This window comes from Rutilus rutilus, assembly GCF_951802725.1.
Source record: "Rutilus rutilus genome assembly, chromosome: 5".
NCBI lineage: Eukaryota > Metazoa > Chordata > Actinopteri > Cypriniformes > Leuciscidae > Rutilus > Rutilus rutilus.
Genome location: NC_140213.1, coordinates 39,505,899 through 39,521,817, shown reverse-complemented (window position 1 = coordinate 39,521,817; position 15,919 = coordinate 39,505,899). Strand labels below are relative to the sequence as shown.

General features: G+C 37.4%; 1 protein-coding gene across 2 annotated transcripts; it reads left to right on the top strand.

The window, feature by feature from the left end:
• The first annotated feature begins 11 nt into the window (after positions 1–11).
• On the top strand, positions 12–15,859 carry rspry1 (ring finger and SPRY domain containing 1). Of its 2 annotated transcripts, none has more exons than XM_084409764.1 (15): positions 12–346; positions 1,686–2,197; positions 4,273–4,325; positions 7,060–7,172; positions 8,041–8,167; positions 8,558–8,616; positions 9,561–9,627; positions 9,717–9,848; positions 10,176–10,291; positions 11,517–11,660; positions 12,389–12,500; positions 12,639–12,741; positions 12,826–12,978; positions 13,143–13,247; positions 14,762–15,859. In XM_084409764.1, exons 2-15 carry the CDS (start codon positions 1,836–1,838, stop codon positions 14,856–14,858), a joined length of 1,743 nt encoding a protein of 580 aa, XP_084265890.1. In that variant the 5' UTR covers positions 12–346; positions 1,686–1,835; the 3' UTR covers positions 14,859–15,859. The 2 variants fall into 2 exon arrangements, with proteins under 2 accessions (XP_084265890.1, XP_084265891.1); XM_084409765.1 differs by lacking the exon at positions 12–346 and adding an exon at positions 835–988.
• The last annotated feature ends 60 nt before the right edge of the window (positions 15,860–15,919 follow it).

Below are 15,919 nucleotides of genomic sequence, written 5' to 3'. Positions count from 1 at the left end.
AGAACCATTTCGCGGAAATGAGTCTGACTTCCCATCACTGACACTTACACAGAGCTCTCATTGATCCTCTTGCTATTTATCTCACACTGATTCCAGTCAGTCAATGCTTTCAGTTCTCAGTCTAACGGTTACTTTCAGTATCAAACACTGGCTGGATCTGTCTTTGTGTGTGGGTCGACAAATTGTTGATTGTTGAAGTGGCTGTGTATGAGACTACGAATCATTTACTTCTTTACTGAGAAGTAAAGCACACACACACACACACACACACACTTCCCGTGTAGTCTTTGTGTTCGGCCTACGGATCAGTGCTGCTGCATTTACCGAAAATTCTCCGCTTTACCGGGTGAGTAAATACTTGTCTCTGGTATATTTACATTGTTTGATGATAAAATACGTGTTAGTGTATGTGCCAAGGCAAAGGAAGCTTTAAACTGATGTTTTGTTCATCTGTTTGGAGGTGTGGCTAGTTGTATGGTTGCTAACGTTAATTTTTGACATGATGAAAAAGGCTGTTTCAAGAAGACCGAGTGTCTAGACAGCATTGTTGGAATTATATTTACGTTAGTAACATTTGGGCATAGGCATGTGCGGTTTAGAAATCAGAATGTGGATAAGGAGACATTAGGCAGAATGACTACCTGAGTCACCATTTACTTTCATTATATGAAAATTCATAATGTAAGTAACGTGACATGGTGACTTACGCTGTCAGTCTCAAACCATCTGCCTAACATCTATTTTTTTGTGTTTATGGAAGAAAGAGAGTAATATAGGGTTTAAAACCTCAATGGCAGATATTTTATTTATAGACGAACTGTCGCTTTAAATGCTGCCTACGGAGGCAGCTCACTAGAGTTTGAGACGCAGCCACAGAGACTCAAGTTTATTGACGCTAATTTGCTGAAATGACTGCGTGCTGTTTATAAGCTTTCAGCGGGTTTGTAAATAACAGTGACTGTGTACACTGGTCAGTGTTCATTCATGTGTGAGTGGATTGTTTTGGTTTTAAAGAGGTTTTCGTAAAGTTGTTTGGTGTGCTAGCTGTTAGTTAGCCGCTGCTAACACTGACAACTGCTGTAATCGCGTTTCCTAGCAATACTATTTGTATAGTTTATGACTGTTTAATTACGTACTGCCTGCTGTTTCATGTAATTATTACACACCTTGTGTAATCTGTGGATATGTTGGTCAATATCAATTAGTCAGGTTAGGTTTTAGATATTACCTGGCATAATTGTTCTGTCTGTAACTTACTAGACACTTAGAAACTTTATACCTTACAGCAAAACATTGTTCGCTAGACAAGCTCTGGATATTATTGTAACTAATAATATAATCAATAATGGCATAGTTACACCAATAGAATTAAATAATATTAATATCATAATAATAATGACACATTTAATTAACAAATGTTGACTAAAATGCTGTATATATATATATATATATATATATATATATATATATATATATATGTGTGTGTATATGTATATATGTATGTATGTATATGTGTATGTAGATGGCATATATAATGCCATCATTAGATTAGTGGCTATCATCACTGTTTCAGTGTTTTACTTTGACAAGAATATTAGTGGGTCCTTTTAGCATTCTATTTGCATGTTTGCATGGTCATGTTTTCTGTCCACACTGATAATAATTTGATGCATAATCTTTTTCAGGAGTGAAAACCTCCTAAACTTTAGGATGCGTGCTGACTGCACCATCAGCTCTGCACGTCTGCGTCTGGCTGCTGATGGCCTGCAGTAGCACAATGACCGACACGTCTACCCGACCCGTACTGAGACACCCTCTAAAGTCCTTCAAATGATATGATAGTAGCCACCTGGATTGCATTCTGTGCCAGCAGGAGCCTTGTGCGGGTTCTACGACTCACCGTAGAACAGCTGCAGTCAGTGCAGTTTTGGCCCAGCCTCTCATCCGGTGGAGCCATGGGGAACAGCTGCGTGTGCAGAGAGGACAGTGATGTGGAGGAGGGATCAGCCCCTCGCAGGCAGCTCAGGCGAGTGGATAACTCTGTGTCTGATCCCCCAGAGGCCAGAGGCAGTCGGCCCAGGGACCCAGTGCGACCGCCCCGGCGAGGTCGAGGACCGCACGAGCCACGTCGGAAGAAACAAAACGTGGACGGTTTGGTACTGGACACGCTGGCCGTCATCAGGACTCTTGTTGACAAGTGAGTGAACCTTTAATGACGAGGAGATCTGCACAGATTTGTCATTAATTCTGGGTAGGAATGAATCATGTATGTCATATCAATTTCAGTTCCCCATTTTTGTGCATCAGCAATAACATCACTCCATCTTTGGCTAAAAGCATTGGCTTGCTATTGAACATACATTTGCATTGTGGGCTTGTTTTCCCAGTATTATTGTTTACCACAGGGATGAAACAACGTCTGCAAGAGCTTCACCTTTTATAATAAAGAAGCTTTAAATCTGCAGATCTTATCGAGAAGCCTGGCAGAGCTCCGTAATGAACATGCCATTATTTATTTATTCATTCGTTCGCACAGCACCACATTTAATCTTAATGTATTATTGCCCAAGACAGCAGCTTGAGATAACAGAGCGCTTCTTCATGTTTCTTTAAGCAATTTGGCTTGACGTCAGAGTCGCCAGTCACTCTTCCTCTTTGTCACATGTTCTTGCACCTTCCTACACAGCCGGCCTACGGCTATCTTATGATGGATGTTCACTTTAGACGAGAAGTTGTTCTATGCGGCCATCAGATTTGGTGTCTCTGAACCTACCGTCTTATTTGTAAGGCCTGCGTTATTGCCTGGTTATCTTAATCGCGTATGGTCACTCTCTGTAGAGAATCTCAGATTACAGTTTTACACAATTTTTTTTTGTTTCCCAAGAAAAACACCTAAAGGACACAAGAGGGAGTGTCAGCTTTCTTTTTTCTTTTCATTTCGTTTCTTTTTTTCTTTTTTACTTTTCTTTTTCACAGCTGGAATATATTTTGGTTGCTCAACCACATCCTTTGACAGCCGTTTTTTACGTGCTTGCACCTTAAACTGGCTGGATGATATGGCTGTGAGAAATCTCTAGAATTTCAGACTTTTGAGAATCAATATTTGAATCTATTTCTATGTTTTTACTTCATTCAAGTTGTATTCTAAATGACGCACGATACACTATGCATGTATACACTATGAACTCAACTGTGTACAGTCTCAAAAAAGAAAAATTCTGTCATTAATGATTCACCCTCATGTCGTTCCAAACACATAAGACCTTTGTTCATCTTCGTAACACAAACGAAGATATTTTTGATGAAATCCAAGAGCTTTCTGTTAAGAAGCGACAAGAATATTTTTTTGTGCACAATAAAAACAAAAACAACTACTTTATTCAACCATTTCTTCTCTTCCGTGTCAGTCTCTGAGGCTGTTCACGTTGTAAACACTCATTATTGGCCGGCTCCTGCATCTACACCATATGCATGCGTCGTGATGCTCACGTGAATAGCGTTAGAGACTGACATGGAAGAGGAGAAATTGTTGAATAAAGTCGTTATTTTGCGCACAAAAAGTATTCTCATCTGGCTTTGAGTCAGAAAGGGTGTGGTGTGTGTGTGTGGGGGGGGGGGATTGCGGTCTGTTCTGTGCAGAGCAGAAAATCAGTGTTTGTCTAATTAGAACATACCCCTGTGTGACCATTACACAACAATCACACAGCAGTCAGACACCCATGGCTTGGGGCATTAGACCTCTCTCACTCTCTCTCACACTTTCTTCTTTTTTTTTTTCAACCACCCTCATAGCTATCTTTTCCTTGTCCTCATTTGCTATTTGAAAACATCACCCCTAATACCCACTAACCACTGATTTATGACTGACAAATGAACCACACTGGTGACACACCGCAGAGTAGAGGCAGATTTATTTTCCCTAAATGTCTCTGGTGGTGTTTTGATCGTGCCGGGCTCCCTCCAGGAGCACCTCAAGGGATTTTGCTATCGCTGCTTAGATTTACTGTTGCAGACCCAGGCTGCAAAATGGATGCATAGAGCCTAAAGCCAAAACAAGCAGCAGCAGTCTGCCCTCCAATAGCAATCCGTCATGTGTCGCACAATCACCCATTATACCATTAGGCTTTCATAACTAATGTCTAGAGCAGCTAAGGTCTAAATAAGATGCTTACACACTTGTGCACCCAGGGTATGAGGCACACTGGCAAACAGTTTATATATTAGGTTGCTCTACTTTTTTGAAATTAACTTTTGTATTTTTTTTTTTTTCAGTGACCAAGAGCCACCGTACTCCATGATCACACTGCATGAGATGGCAGAGACAGGTGAGTCTAAGACACCTAAAACGCTGAAGCATTTGCATGTGGGCTTAAATTCTGATATTCTTAATGCTATATGCTAATATAAGTGACTTTTTGCTAATGCTGCTTATATCATCCATTTGTCTCAACCAAGATTGCATATGGGTTGAGGGAGGAGTAAAGTTTAAATACTATAAATATTGTTATTGTAATTAATGTAATACAGTACAGTAAAATAGTTTTTTTTCTTAAATCTTTTTTACTGTAAAATATATTACAATAGTAATATTTCTTATTTTGTTTGTTTTTATATGATAATATTTTTTTATTATACAGTACAAGCCAAAAGTTTGGAAACATTACTATTTTTAATGTTTTTGAAAGAAGTTTCTTCTGCTCATCAAGCCTGCATTTATTTGATTAGAAATACAGAAAAAAAATTAATATTGTGATATATTATTACAATTTAAAATAATTGGTTTTCAATTTATTATACTTTAAATTATCATTTATTTCTGTGATGCAAAGCTGAATTTTCAGGATCATTACTTCAGTCTATCACATGATCCTTTAGAAATCATTCTAATATGATGATTCATTATCAAAGTTGGAAACAGTTCTGCTGCTTAATATTTTTTCATAACCTGTGATACTTTTTTAGGATACTTTGATGAATAAAAAAAAAAGAAATAAAAAAAGAAGCAAATGTTTTAAAAATAGAAATCTTTTGTAACACCAATATACACTACTGGTCAGTAATTTTTTTTCTTTCTTTTTTTGAAATAAATCAATACTTTTATTCAACAAGGATGTGTTAAATTGATACAAAGTGATAGTAAAGAAGATTTATATTATTAGAAAATATTTTTTTCTTTTGAATAAATGCAGTTCTTTTTAACCTTTTATTAATCAAATATATTAGGCAGCAGAACTGTTTCCAACACTCATAATAAATCAGAATATTAGAATGATTTCTAAAGGATCATGTGATAGACTGGAGTAATGATCCTGAAAATTCAGCTTTGCATCACAGAAATAAATGATAATTTAAAGTATAATAAATTGAAAACCAATTATATTAAATTGTAATAATATATCACAATATAAAAAAAAATTTCTGTATTTTTGATCAAATAAATGCAGGTTTGATGAGCAGAAGAAACTTCTTTCAAAAACATTAAAAATAGTAATGTTTCCAAACTTTTGGCCTGTACTGTATATTTGATGGTAATATTGAAATATAATCACAACATTTTGTCCAAATTGTGCAGCCCTATAAACAACCTGGATTATTTTATTTTTTTTATCACATTTTAAATTGCAATCACAATTTTTATCAGAAAAATGGCGATTACATTTTTCCTCCAAATCGTGCAGCCCGACCACCTCCTGAGGTGTTTGGATTGTTATCCACCTCAAATGCGTCTTTTAGGGCCTTTACGCTTGGTCTTTTTATGATCGTGCAGCTATTCAATGCGTGATGTCTAAAACCCCCCTAAAATACCCGAAGAGAGCAATCTGTTAGCATTCCTAATCCTATTCATCTCAATGATGGATGCCTGAAACTAACCAACCTAGATGGTGCCATCTTTGGTGCTTTCTCCTTCATTCTGCTTGCTTGTTAAACGATGTCTACTTCATTTACTAAAATAAAAAGCCAAAATGTGAAATGTTGAGTTTATTAAGAGAGAACGAGTAGCTACATTTGAATAGTTGTCAGTGGAGAAACGGTGTAGTTATTAGCCGAAGTGAACCAGCCAAACCTTGCCTCCCTCGTTCCCAGCTTGTTTACTTTCCATCATGGGAACAAGTGCAGCTTGTTGTGACCCTCTGGCTACTGATTAAGTTATTAGGCTGTTAATCTAACAGCGGAAGCTGTGGAAGCTCTGTGTATATTAGTGATGGCTGCTTTTGAAGTTTGGCTCGTGCCCTGTGCTGCCATTGTCATGCCGTCGCTCTGTTCTGTTGCATTAGCTGAAGTTACGGTGGGTGTGAAGTGACCTAATGGGTCATGGCTCAGCTGTAGACTTTAGAGTCCCTTAGAGCCTCACAACAAAGACAGTGTATGATCATGAGTATATGCTACACTGCTTGTGCTTGATTACAAGAGCTGTGCGCTGCTGTTTCGTTACTTACCCTTTTTGCATACAAATTTACTCTGTAGCTTTTTTTAATGACTCATGGATGTTACCTTTACTGCTGTAATGCTGAGGGGTTGTTTGGGTCTGTATATGGACCAGACTCTAATCAGGGGTCAAAATTTAGCAAGATCATGTGATCACAGGTCGCCAGCTTGCTTCTTTTCTAGCGCCATTGCCAAAGCCTCTGTGACGGTTGATTTTATTTATCGTGCATCTGTTGCTCCGAGCTGAGCCTGCATGTTGAGGTTTGAGACTGTGTGGCGTCAGGTGGCTGCTAAGAGCTTCATGCAGGAGTAAATAGGTTGAAACATTACCCTGGGCTTTAAGACTCAGATCAAAACTCCTTGAAGAGCATTTTAGTGTAGTATAATATGTAGTAATTTTAGCAATTTATCTCATTTGGTCATCATCATCATCATAGACCATCTGCTCTCAGGATGTTGGCATTAGCCATTGGAAAAAAAACATATCAGTCAAACAATAACTTTCAAGGGTGTTTGAAAGCGTAGTCATAATAATGGCTCTGTAATACACAAAGCATGTCACATAGACCGAACTTCTGTTTGTTCTTCACCGTCCTCTTTTGTCTCTGTCCCTCTCTGTTTCTCACACTGTAGATGATGGCTGGTTGGAAGTGGTGCAGTCTTTGATTAGGGTAATTCCTCTGGATGACCCACTAGGACCGGCCGTAATAACCCTTCTACTGGATGAATGCCCTTTGCCCACCAAAGTGAGTTCACATCTGCATTATCACAACATTGACTGCCATATTATTTTTCCATCTCTGTTTTCACTAATGGGCAGTAATGCAACTCTATTTTTGCTCGCACTTTGAAAATGGACCACAACATTTCTCTAGTATTTGAGTTTATGCTGCTTTTGAGTAAAATTCCTCTCTCCTTCCTCTTTAGTTGATATCGGCAGACGCTTCTGAAATGTTTCTTTTAAAAACTTTGATAGTTTCTGTTTACAGTTTATAATTCAGACAGAATTGCGCATTAAGGCAGGTCTTATGATGTTGTAACTGTTTTTGTACTGATGCCAAATGTATCAATCATTTGTTATTAATTGTCCTCTTTTGGCTTATTAAATGTTCTCTTTTGGCTTGAGTCCATCAATTTCCAATAAAAAAAAACAAACAAAAAATTGTAAAGTAATTAATTCAGTAGATTATCTATGAAGTAACTATATTGTGATTGTATATCAAGATTTTTTTTTATACTTTTATTCTGCAAGGATGCATTAAATTGATCAAAAGTGACAGTAAAGACATTGTTAGAAAATAAAAAATTTTTAATAAATGCTTTCAATTCAATCCTGAAAAAAAATCAGGGGTTCCACAAAAATATTAAGCAGCACAACTGTTTTCAATATTGATAATAAGAAATGTTTACATTACATTTTAATATATTAAAGTAAAAAAAAAAAAACTTTTTGTTTTAAATTTAAATATTTCACAATATTACTTTTTTTTTTTCTGTATTTTTGATATAAAAAATTCAACCTTGGTGAGCATAAGAGACTTCTTTCAAAAACATAAAAGAATTCTGACCTGTTTACAAATTCAAGCATTGATGAAGGGTTAATTGTTTTGTCAGGATGCTCTGCAGAAGTTGTCGGACATGTTGAATCTGAGTGCTGCTGTGGCGCGTCAGGATGCCCTCATCCCAGCCAAACACCGCAACACCACAGCAGTCCTGGGCTGTCTGGCTGAGAAACTGGCAGGTGAGGGACATGCAGATGCACACGCACACACTACATTTGATGTCCAGTTATTTCAAACAATTTCATGTAAGGGACCAGATTTTAAGATCGTTTAAAATGAATCCTAGATCTGTTGCATCTTGTTTTACGTCATCTTTGCACTAGCATTCCTCTGAAGCTAAAGAGCTGCGTTTGCAGTCTGTGAAGACCTGTCATGCCTGAGCATGCTGCAGGCTCCCTTAGAGGCCTGTGATTTGACAGCTCTGCTGAGGCTGCAGCACACAAACACATGCACACACTGTCCAGTTCTCTCAGTTTGAAGACATGTGCTTCTGTTTTTAAGGTCAAACACATTGCCCAAAGGAATCATTTGGTTAATACTGTGGTACTTCATCTTGTTACTTTCTACAGGTCCAGCGAGCATTGCGCTCCTCAGCCCTGGAACTCTGGAGTACTTACTGGAGAGTTTGGTGAGAGAATTGAGTGTTACACATACCGACTAACAGGGTAGTTATAAAAGGGGTCACATCATGGGAAACTAGATTTTCATTCTTCTTTTGAGTTAAATGTTTTTCACAGATATATTCTGTAACATTCACAACACAAAGCTTTCTTGTCAGTCCACTGAAAAGACTTGCAAAATTAGGTTAATTAGAAGTCTGTGTGGTTATGATTTCACAGCCATGAGCACATTAACAGACACCACCATTCAAAATTTTGGGGTCAGTAAGGCTAAATAATACTTTTATTCAGAAAGTACGCAAAAGTGGCAGTACAGACATTTATAATGCTGTAAAATAAATAAGTTCTGTTCTTTCGAACTTTCTATTCATCAAAGAATTCTGAAAAATAAATTAATCAGGGTTTCCACAAAAATATTACGCTGAACAAGTGTTTTCAAGATTGATAATAATAAATGTTTCTTGAGCATCAAATCAGCATATTAGAATGATTTCTGTAGTATTATGTGACACTGAAGACTGGATGAATGATGCTTAAAAATGCAGCTTTGCCATCTCAGGATTAAATTAGATTTTAAATTATATTAAAATAGAAAATGGTTATTTTAAATTGTAATAATATTTCACAATATTGATCAATTGAAGGAAGCCTTAGTAAGCATAAGATACTTCTTTCAAAAACATAAAAAAATCATCCTGACCCCAAACTTTTGAACGACAGTGTATAATTGCATACAGTCTGTACATTATGAAACTTTTAACATTATTAGTGGACTAATTTATTTGTAAAAATGTAAATGCTCAAAAGTGTAGATTATGGCCCCTTTAAAACTCATCTAAACAGTGCCTTATCCCAGTTTGGAGATGACTCCTTTTATGTTAATGCTGTAGTTTTGCATGATTGTTTTAATGCTGGTATCAAAGCCATTAACGTGGTTTTATTGGTCTTCTAGAGTTCTGAGGCCCATCCCACTGTCATGCTGTTTGCTCTCATCGCTTTAGAGAAGTTTTCTCAAACCAGTAAGTATAACTGGTGTCAGTTCAAAATGTTCAAACAGGAACTTTTTTGGGGAAAAAAGTACTTTAATGAGAACCTGTCTTTGTCTCAGGTGAGAACAAGTTAACAGTGTCGGAATCATGTATCAGTAAACGTTTGTCTGTTCTGGAGTCCTGGTCAGATCATCCTGACTATCTAAAGCGTCAAGTGGGCTTCTGTGCCCAGTGGAGTCTTGATAACCTCTGTGAGTAACTTTCATTGCAAATGGCATGCATAACTTTTTTTTTTTTAATGGTAATCAGGACTTTTGGTGTTGTGTAGCTTTTACTGAGACTTTTTAAATTAAGAAGAACTTAAGAAATAGATATTTTCCACAGAATGTGAAATCTTTTCAGTGTTTTTAAAAAATCCTTCTGAATTCTGTGCACTTGCTATGGCAAAAGAACACAATTAGTATTAATAGTTTTGTGTTTTGTGATGATTTTGTAGATTTAAGTCGAATATTATATTAATATCCTTGTATGATGTGTCTCACTGATCATTTTATCTTTGCTTACTCTTTGGCCCGTAGTTATCAAAGAGGGGCGCCAGTTTACCTATGAGAAGGTCAACTTAAACAACATCAATGCCATGCTGAACAGTAATGATGTCAGCGAATATCTCAAGATCTCTCCTACTGGACTTGAGGTGAGAGACAAACCATTATTGTAATTGTGGGTAACGTTCTGCTAAATGGATTGTAAGATCATTTGAAACAGAATGGAACAAACTGCTCTCTGATTGGTAGCTAAAATACATTTATTTAGAGCTCTTCCAAAATGCAAATAAAAAAAGCAAACCAAAACCAATTAAATGTACACACAGGGCATGAGGGGTGTTGTAGAGCAGGGTTTCTCAAACTCGGTCCTGGAGGGCCACTGTCCTGCACAGTTTAGCTCCAACCCTGATCAAACACGCCTAGCTGTGAGTTTCTAGTGATCCTGAAGACATTGATTAGCTTGCTCAGGTGTGTTTGATCAGGGTTGGAGCTAAACCGTGCAGGACAGTGGCCCTCCAGGACCGAGTTTGAGAAACCCCGTTGTAGAGTAATAAATTATTTGCAGTCTTACTGATAAGGAACAGTTTCACTTCAGGTTAGGACATGCTATAAACAAAACCTCTTTTGTACACTTAGTACCAGTTCTAAGCATGCCTTAACACAGTGGTTCTCAAACTTTTTCTGCCAGGCCTCCCCTTTTGTAGAGAAAAATAGAGATTTTGCATAACGATCTGCTGACTGTACACTCTCCCTTAAGCCAGGCTCAGACTACAGGAGTTTTTAAATCTTAAACGATTGTGAAATCTGGTTGCATCACGCATATAAGGAGAATCTTCACAGATTTTCTTTCTCTGCACACACTACAAGATTTGAAAATCGTGGCACATCACACACACTACAAGATATTCTTAAGATTATCATGCCAGATTTAGCACGTCACGGAGAAGCGGATGTAAACAAAATGGATACTTTGTCGAGGCAACTTGCTGTAGACAATTATATGAGGAGACCTTATAAAGGCAGTCGTGTTGTTGACACATTTCGACCAGCCATTCCTCCATCTCTGTGGTCCACTGGACTTGTTTCACGGTCACCATTTCAAAAGTTCGGTCACTTCCGTCTCCTTGTAGACTTGTCTCTCATTGGCTATTGTGGAAGTAATCATAGTCGTAATCATTCCGATTTAAAGTCCTAAATATCAAACCTGTTTGATATTGTTGTGCTGGTCCTGATGTGTCTGTGGGCAGATCGTAAGGTTCTGTAAACGCTGTCTTAACATGTTCACCTATTGTGGAAGAAGCTAGTTATAACCATAAAAAACAAGTAATGAATTGTGATAAGTTTGTCTAATGTGAGCAATCTTTTTTTCCCTAGGCACGTTGTGATGCGTCTTCATTTGAGAGCGTCCGCTGCACGTTCTGTGTGGATTCGGGCGTTTGGTACTATGAGGTCACAGTCATCACCTCTGGCGTCATGCAAATTGGCTGGGCAACCAAGGACAGCAAGTTTCTTAACCATGTGCGTTTCTGGTTATGTTTAGATATTTCTCTCGTTCTTAGGTTTATGTTCTCATATTTACATGAAGGGCACAGTGTTTATATGAACATTCCTATTTGATTTACACAGTGCTCAGAATGTAATGGCATTATATTTAATTTGATATAATATACACTACCATTCAAAAATTTGTGATCACTGATGATTTGTTGGTATGAATTCAGCAAGGATGCTTGATCAGAAATGACATTAAAGACACTGTTAATAAATGCTGTATTCTATTTATCAAAGAATCCTGAAAAAAGTTATTAGTTTCCAGAAGATATTAAGCTGCACAACTGGTTTCAACACTGATAAGCATATTAGAATGCTTTCTAATGGATCTGAAGACTGGAGTAATGGCAGCTTTGCCATCACAGGAATAAATTAAAATTGTAATATATTGAAATAGAAAACCGTTATGTTAAATTGTAATAGTATTTCACAGTATTACTGGTTTTGACTGTATTTTTGATCAAATAAATAGAGCGTTAGTGAGCATAAGAGACTTATTTCATAAACGTAATGTAATATAATTAATATTATTTGTTGTGTATATTTTGGCTATCAAAAAAAAGAAAAAAAAAGACCAGTGGCCTGTTATATGCAATTTTCTTTTTAAGGTATATTAAAAGCAAAATAATAGTTCTGTGTCACATTAATGAAGAAAGAAACTATAGTGAGGAGATCATATTTGTGTGTTTGTACAGGAGGGTTATGGGATTGGAGATGATGAGTACTCGTGTGCGTATGATGGCTGCAGGCAGCTGATCTGGTACAACGCTCGCAGTAAACCTCACTCCCACCCCTGCTGGAAAGAAGGTTTGTGCGGTGCTTCCTGTTCAGCACCTGTAACACAATTATTTGATTGTTTCTTACATTTAGTGTATTTCATCATTTTAGAAAAAAAAAAAAAGTTGTTTGCAAAGATTTGTGAGCAGTGTTCTCTGGAATCTCTAGGTGATGCCATTGGCTTCCTGCTGGACCTCAGCAAGAAGCAGATGATTTTCTATCTAAACGGACACCAGCTGCCTCCTGAGAAGCAGGTGTTCTCCTCTGCCACGTAAGCAGGACTCATTTTCCTTACCACAAGACTTAAAACAAATGTTTATGGAGCTTTTTGAACACTTGCTTTACCTTGTCTTAGGTCTGGCTTTTTCGCTGCAGCCAGTTTCATGTCCTACCAACAGTGTGAGTTCAACTTTGGAGCCAAGCCCTTCCGCCATCCCCCCTCCTTCAAATTCAACACATTTAATGAGTTTGCCTCGCTCGCATCAGACGAGAAAATCATTCTGCCCAGGTTTGCACTGATTATTAGATTTCTGTACACAGGGCAAATTATCAATGACTGTTATGTAAATGTGAATAATGCATTAGTTATCACCTAAAACAGGTGACTCATACCGTTCGTTCATGCCAAAGAAAGACCACATAAAATTGCTTGTTCTCTGTCTTTTATTTCAGACACAGGCGCCTGGCTTTGCTCAAGCAGGTTAGCATCAGAGATAATTGCTGCACCCTCTGCTGTGACCAGATGGCCGACACTGAACTGAGACCCTGTTTGCACAGGTACAAAGTTCAGCATATAGAATCAGTGTTTACACCACTGGGTTTATGGGTAAAGGGATGTGATGGAGGCTCACAGTTTGCTCAAGAAAGCTGGATTGGTGTGCTTGGTAGATAAAACCAACTGTTGCTATGAGAATTAAGACATTTAGAACATATTTGTCCTTTTTTTATTCTAGATTTTATCCTCTTGCATTAAAGCGGCGCTATGCAGTTTTGGCAATTTCTTCGCTGTTTTCTCGCTTTTTGACCTGTACAAAGCGCACATACCTGTATTTACATCCTGTTTTCGGTCGAAATCCACAGTAGTCGATTGTCGAGTTCACGCGCATAGGTTTAGTACCTATGATCACGCGCGTGAACTCGACAATCGACTACTGTGGACTTCGACCGAAAACAGGATGTAAATACAGGTATGTGCGCTGGCTGAATAAACATCATTTTTATTAATATCTTTCACATCTACTGCAGTCAGATTCACCCGCGTTCACTCCGAAGGAATCACTCACATGACCTGTGCACTTTTAATGACACATCAAGGATGTTAAGAGCCTAAAAGCAGGTTCAAAACTTGCCCCATTGAAGTCAACAGGGTGCAAATTTTAAAAAGAGAATAACTCGGTGTAGGCAACACCGATTTTTGTCATTGTTCTCTGTACTGACAGCACTCCAAATGTACAAAAAATGAGCTCAATGTTAAAATTGACCGGAGTTCTCCTTTAAGGTAAATTAAGCCAAAAAAAGCCCCCCCTTTAAGCCAAAATGAGTGAAGTAAGATAAGTATGATAGTGTATTAATAAATATTTGTCGTTATTTTCCTTTGTTCCATGATAGCTAGTAGCCAATTATTGAGCATTAACTGTGACGCAAGAAGCCTATGGAGTGCAACAGTTGGGGTACCTTAAGTAAAAATACTGTTCATTTTCATTAGGCAAATTGATTTTTAATGATAACTTGAAAACTGTTAATGACAGACCTACTGTGAGCTACAAGGTTTGTATATTAGCTTTTTGTTTAAGCCATCAGCCTACATTATTTCAACTAATTTTTTAAAATAAATCCTGGTGGAAAAACTACATATGATTCTGCAAAATATTTTTTATTCGTTTTTTTTATTATTATTATGTCCTTCGCAATGCTTCATTAGATTGTAGTTCTTTACCTCATTCCCTCTTTTATCCGTACCTTTTTTTTTCTTTTTGTCTGATTTTTAAATACTTTTTTGCTTCAAAATGTTGCGATTTAAATCGCTGGTTGGATTGGTTAAAATTCCTGTTGAAAAAGCAAATGAGAAAAATATGCTATTAGTGATTTTAGGAATCACAACATTATATTATAATGAAAGGTGGATATTCATTTTGAGATTTGCTAAAGATTATAACTAACAGAGTTATTAAAATAGTAGGGTTTTTAAAGATGGGATGTCATGGGAGATTTAAACCTATTGATTAGTGTTACATCTTCTCTTTGCGCTGAGCAATTTACTCATCTTCTGTTTCTTTGTGTGATGTCTTCAGTGGGATTTGTATGGAGTGTGCCTTACAGCTGGAAACGTGCCCACTGTGTCGCCAAGACATCCAGACACGAGTCAGACTCATTTCCCACGTGTCCTGACATCAGCCCACCAACCCTAGATGTGGACTTTCCCCCCTCAAGCTTCCATCCTGTCCAGTCCCCTCTGTCCGAGAAATCAACCTGACCAATCGAATCACGATGCTGTCTCAGGATTGGATGCGGCAGCGTGGACATTTGACAGATGGAGTAGACCTTCCTTAAAAACTGGAGGGAAGAAGAGAGTGAAAACTACACTGTTGCACTCCAAGGCGGCCCCAATCAGAGGGTTGTTGAGCGAACCTGGAGGTTTAAAGGCTTCTGGGAATTTTTAATATGCTTTTCCAGGAACAGATCAATTATGGAACAAACGCATCCATTACATTCTGATCTGTCTTTGAGTCTCTCCCCTCAAGCTCTGGTCAGGGTCTATTGTGTGTCTGGTCAGACTTGTTAAATATATATGTGACGTCCCTCATGTTTTTTTTTTGTTTTTTTTAATTCCAAGTTACAATCTCAACAGGAAACGCCAGTGTCTTAACCACTTTGTTTCCTCTTTATGTTCATGCCTGCCTCAGAAAACCAATTATTATTCCGCTCCCATCAGACTTGATTGTACTTGAAACTGTTTTGGTTTGATTGCCCCACATTCTGAATATGATTGCAAAAAGTCTTGATGAATCAAGACACTGTGATTGATTTTTTTTTTTTTTGATTTTTTTTTTAATAATAGTATTTTACATTGATGTATAATGCAAAGTCCATTTAGAAATAAATGAAGCCAAATTACATTAGGTAAAATGACAGAATTGAGTGAGAACTGATTCCATCAGACTAAAAGGGCAATCCTTAAATGAGATTTTGGGTAATTTCGTGTGTTTTCTGCCATGGTTAATGCACATATCAGTGTCCTAATGCTGCTGATGCTAAATGTGAACTTTCTTAAGCAGTTAGAGACTGAAATCTCCAGCGCTCCCAAAGATAAGAGAGTATGATTGAATTAAGAATCTTTCACTTTTTTTGAATTGTGATGTTTGTAATAAATGTCTGTTTTATGTGTTGCACGATTGTCGTTATCTGGCATTATTGACTCATTTCAACAGTGATTTGCATTCATTTCAAAA

Bases quoted from the DNA above. Each gene is read 5' to 3' on its own strand.
- rspry1 (XM_084409764.1), top strand. From the start codon at position 1,836: ATGATAGTAGCCACCTGGATTGCATTCTGTGCCAGCAGGAGCCTTGTG. The intron at 10,292-11,516 runs GTGAGAGACAAA...TTTTTTCCCTAG, and splicing joins TCTCTCCTACTGGACTTGAG to GCACGTTGTGATGCGTCTTC. The intron at 12,742-12,825 runs GTAAGCAGGACT...ACCTTGTCTTAG, and splicing joins CAGGTGTTCTCCTCTGCCAC to GTCTGGCTTTTTCGCTGCAG.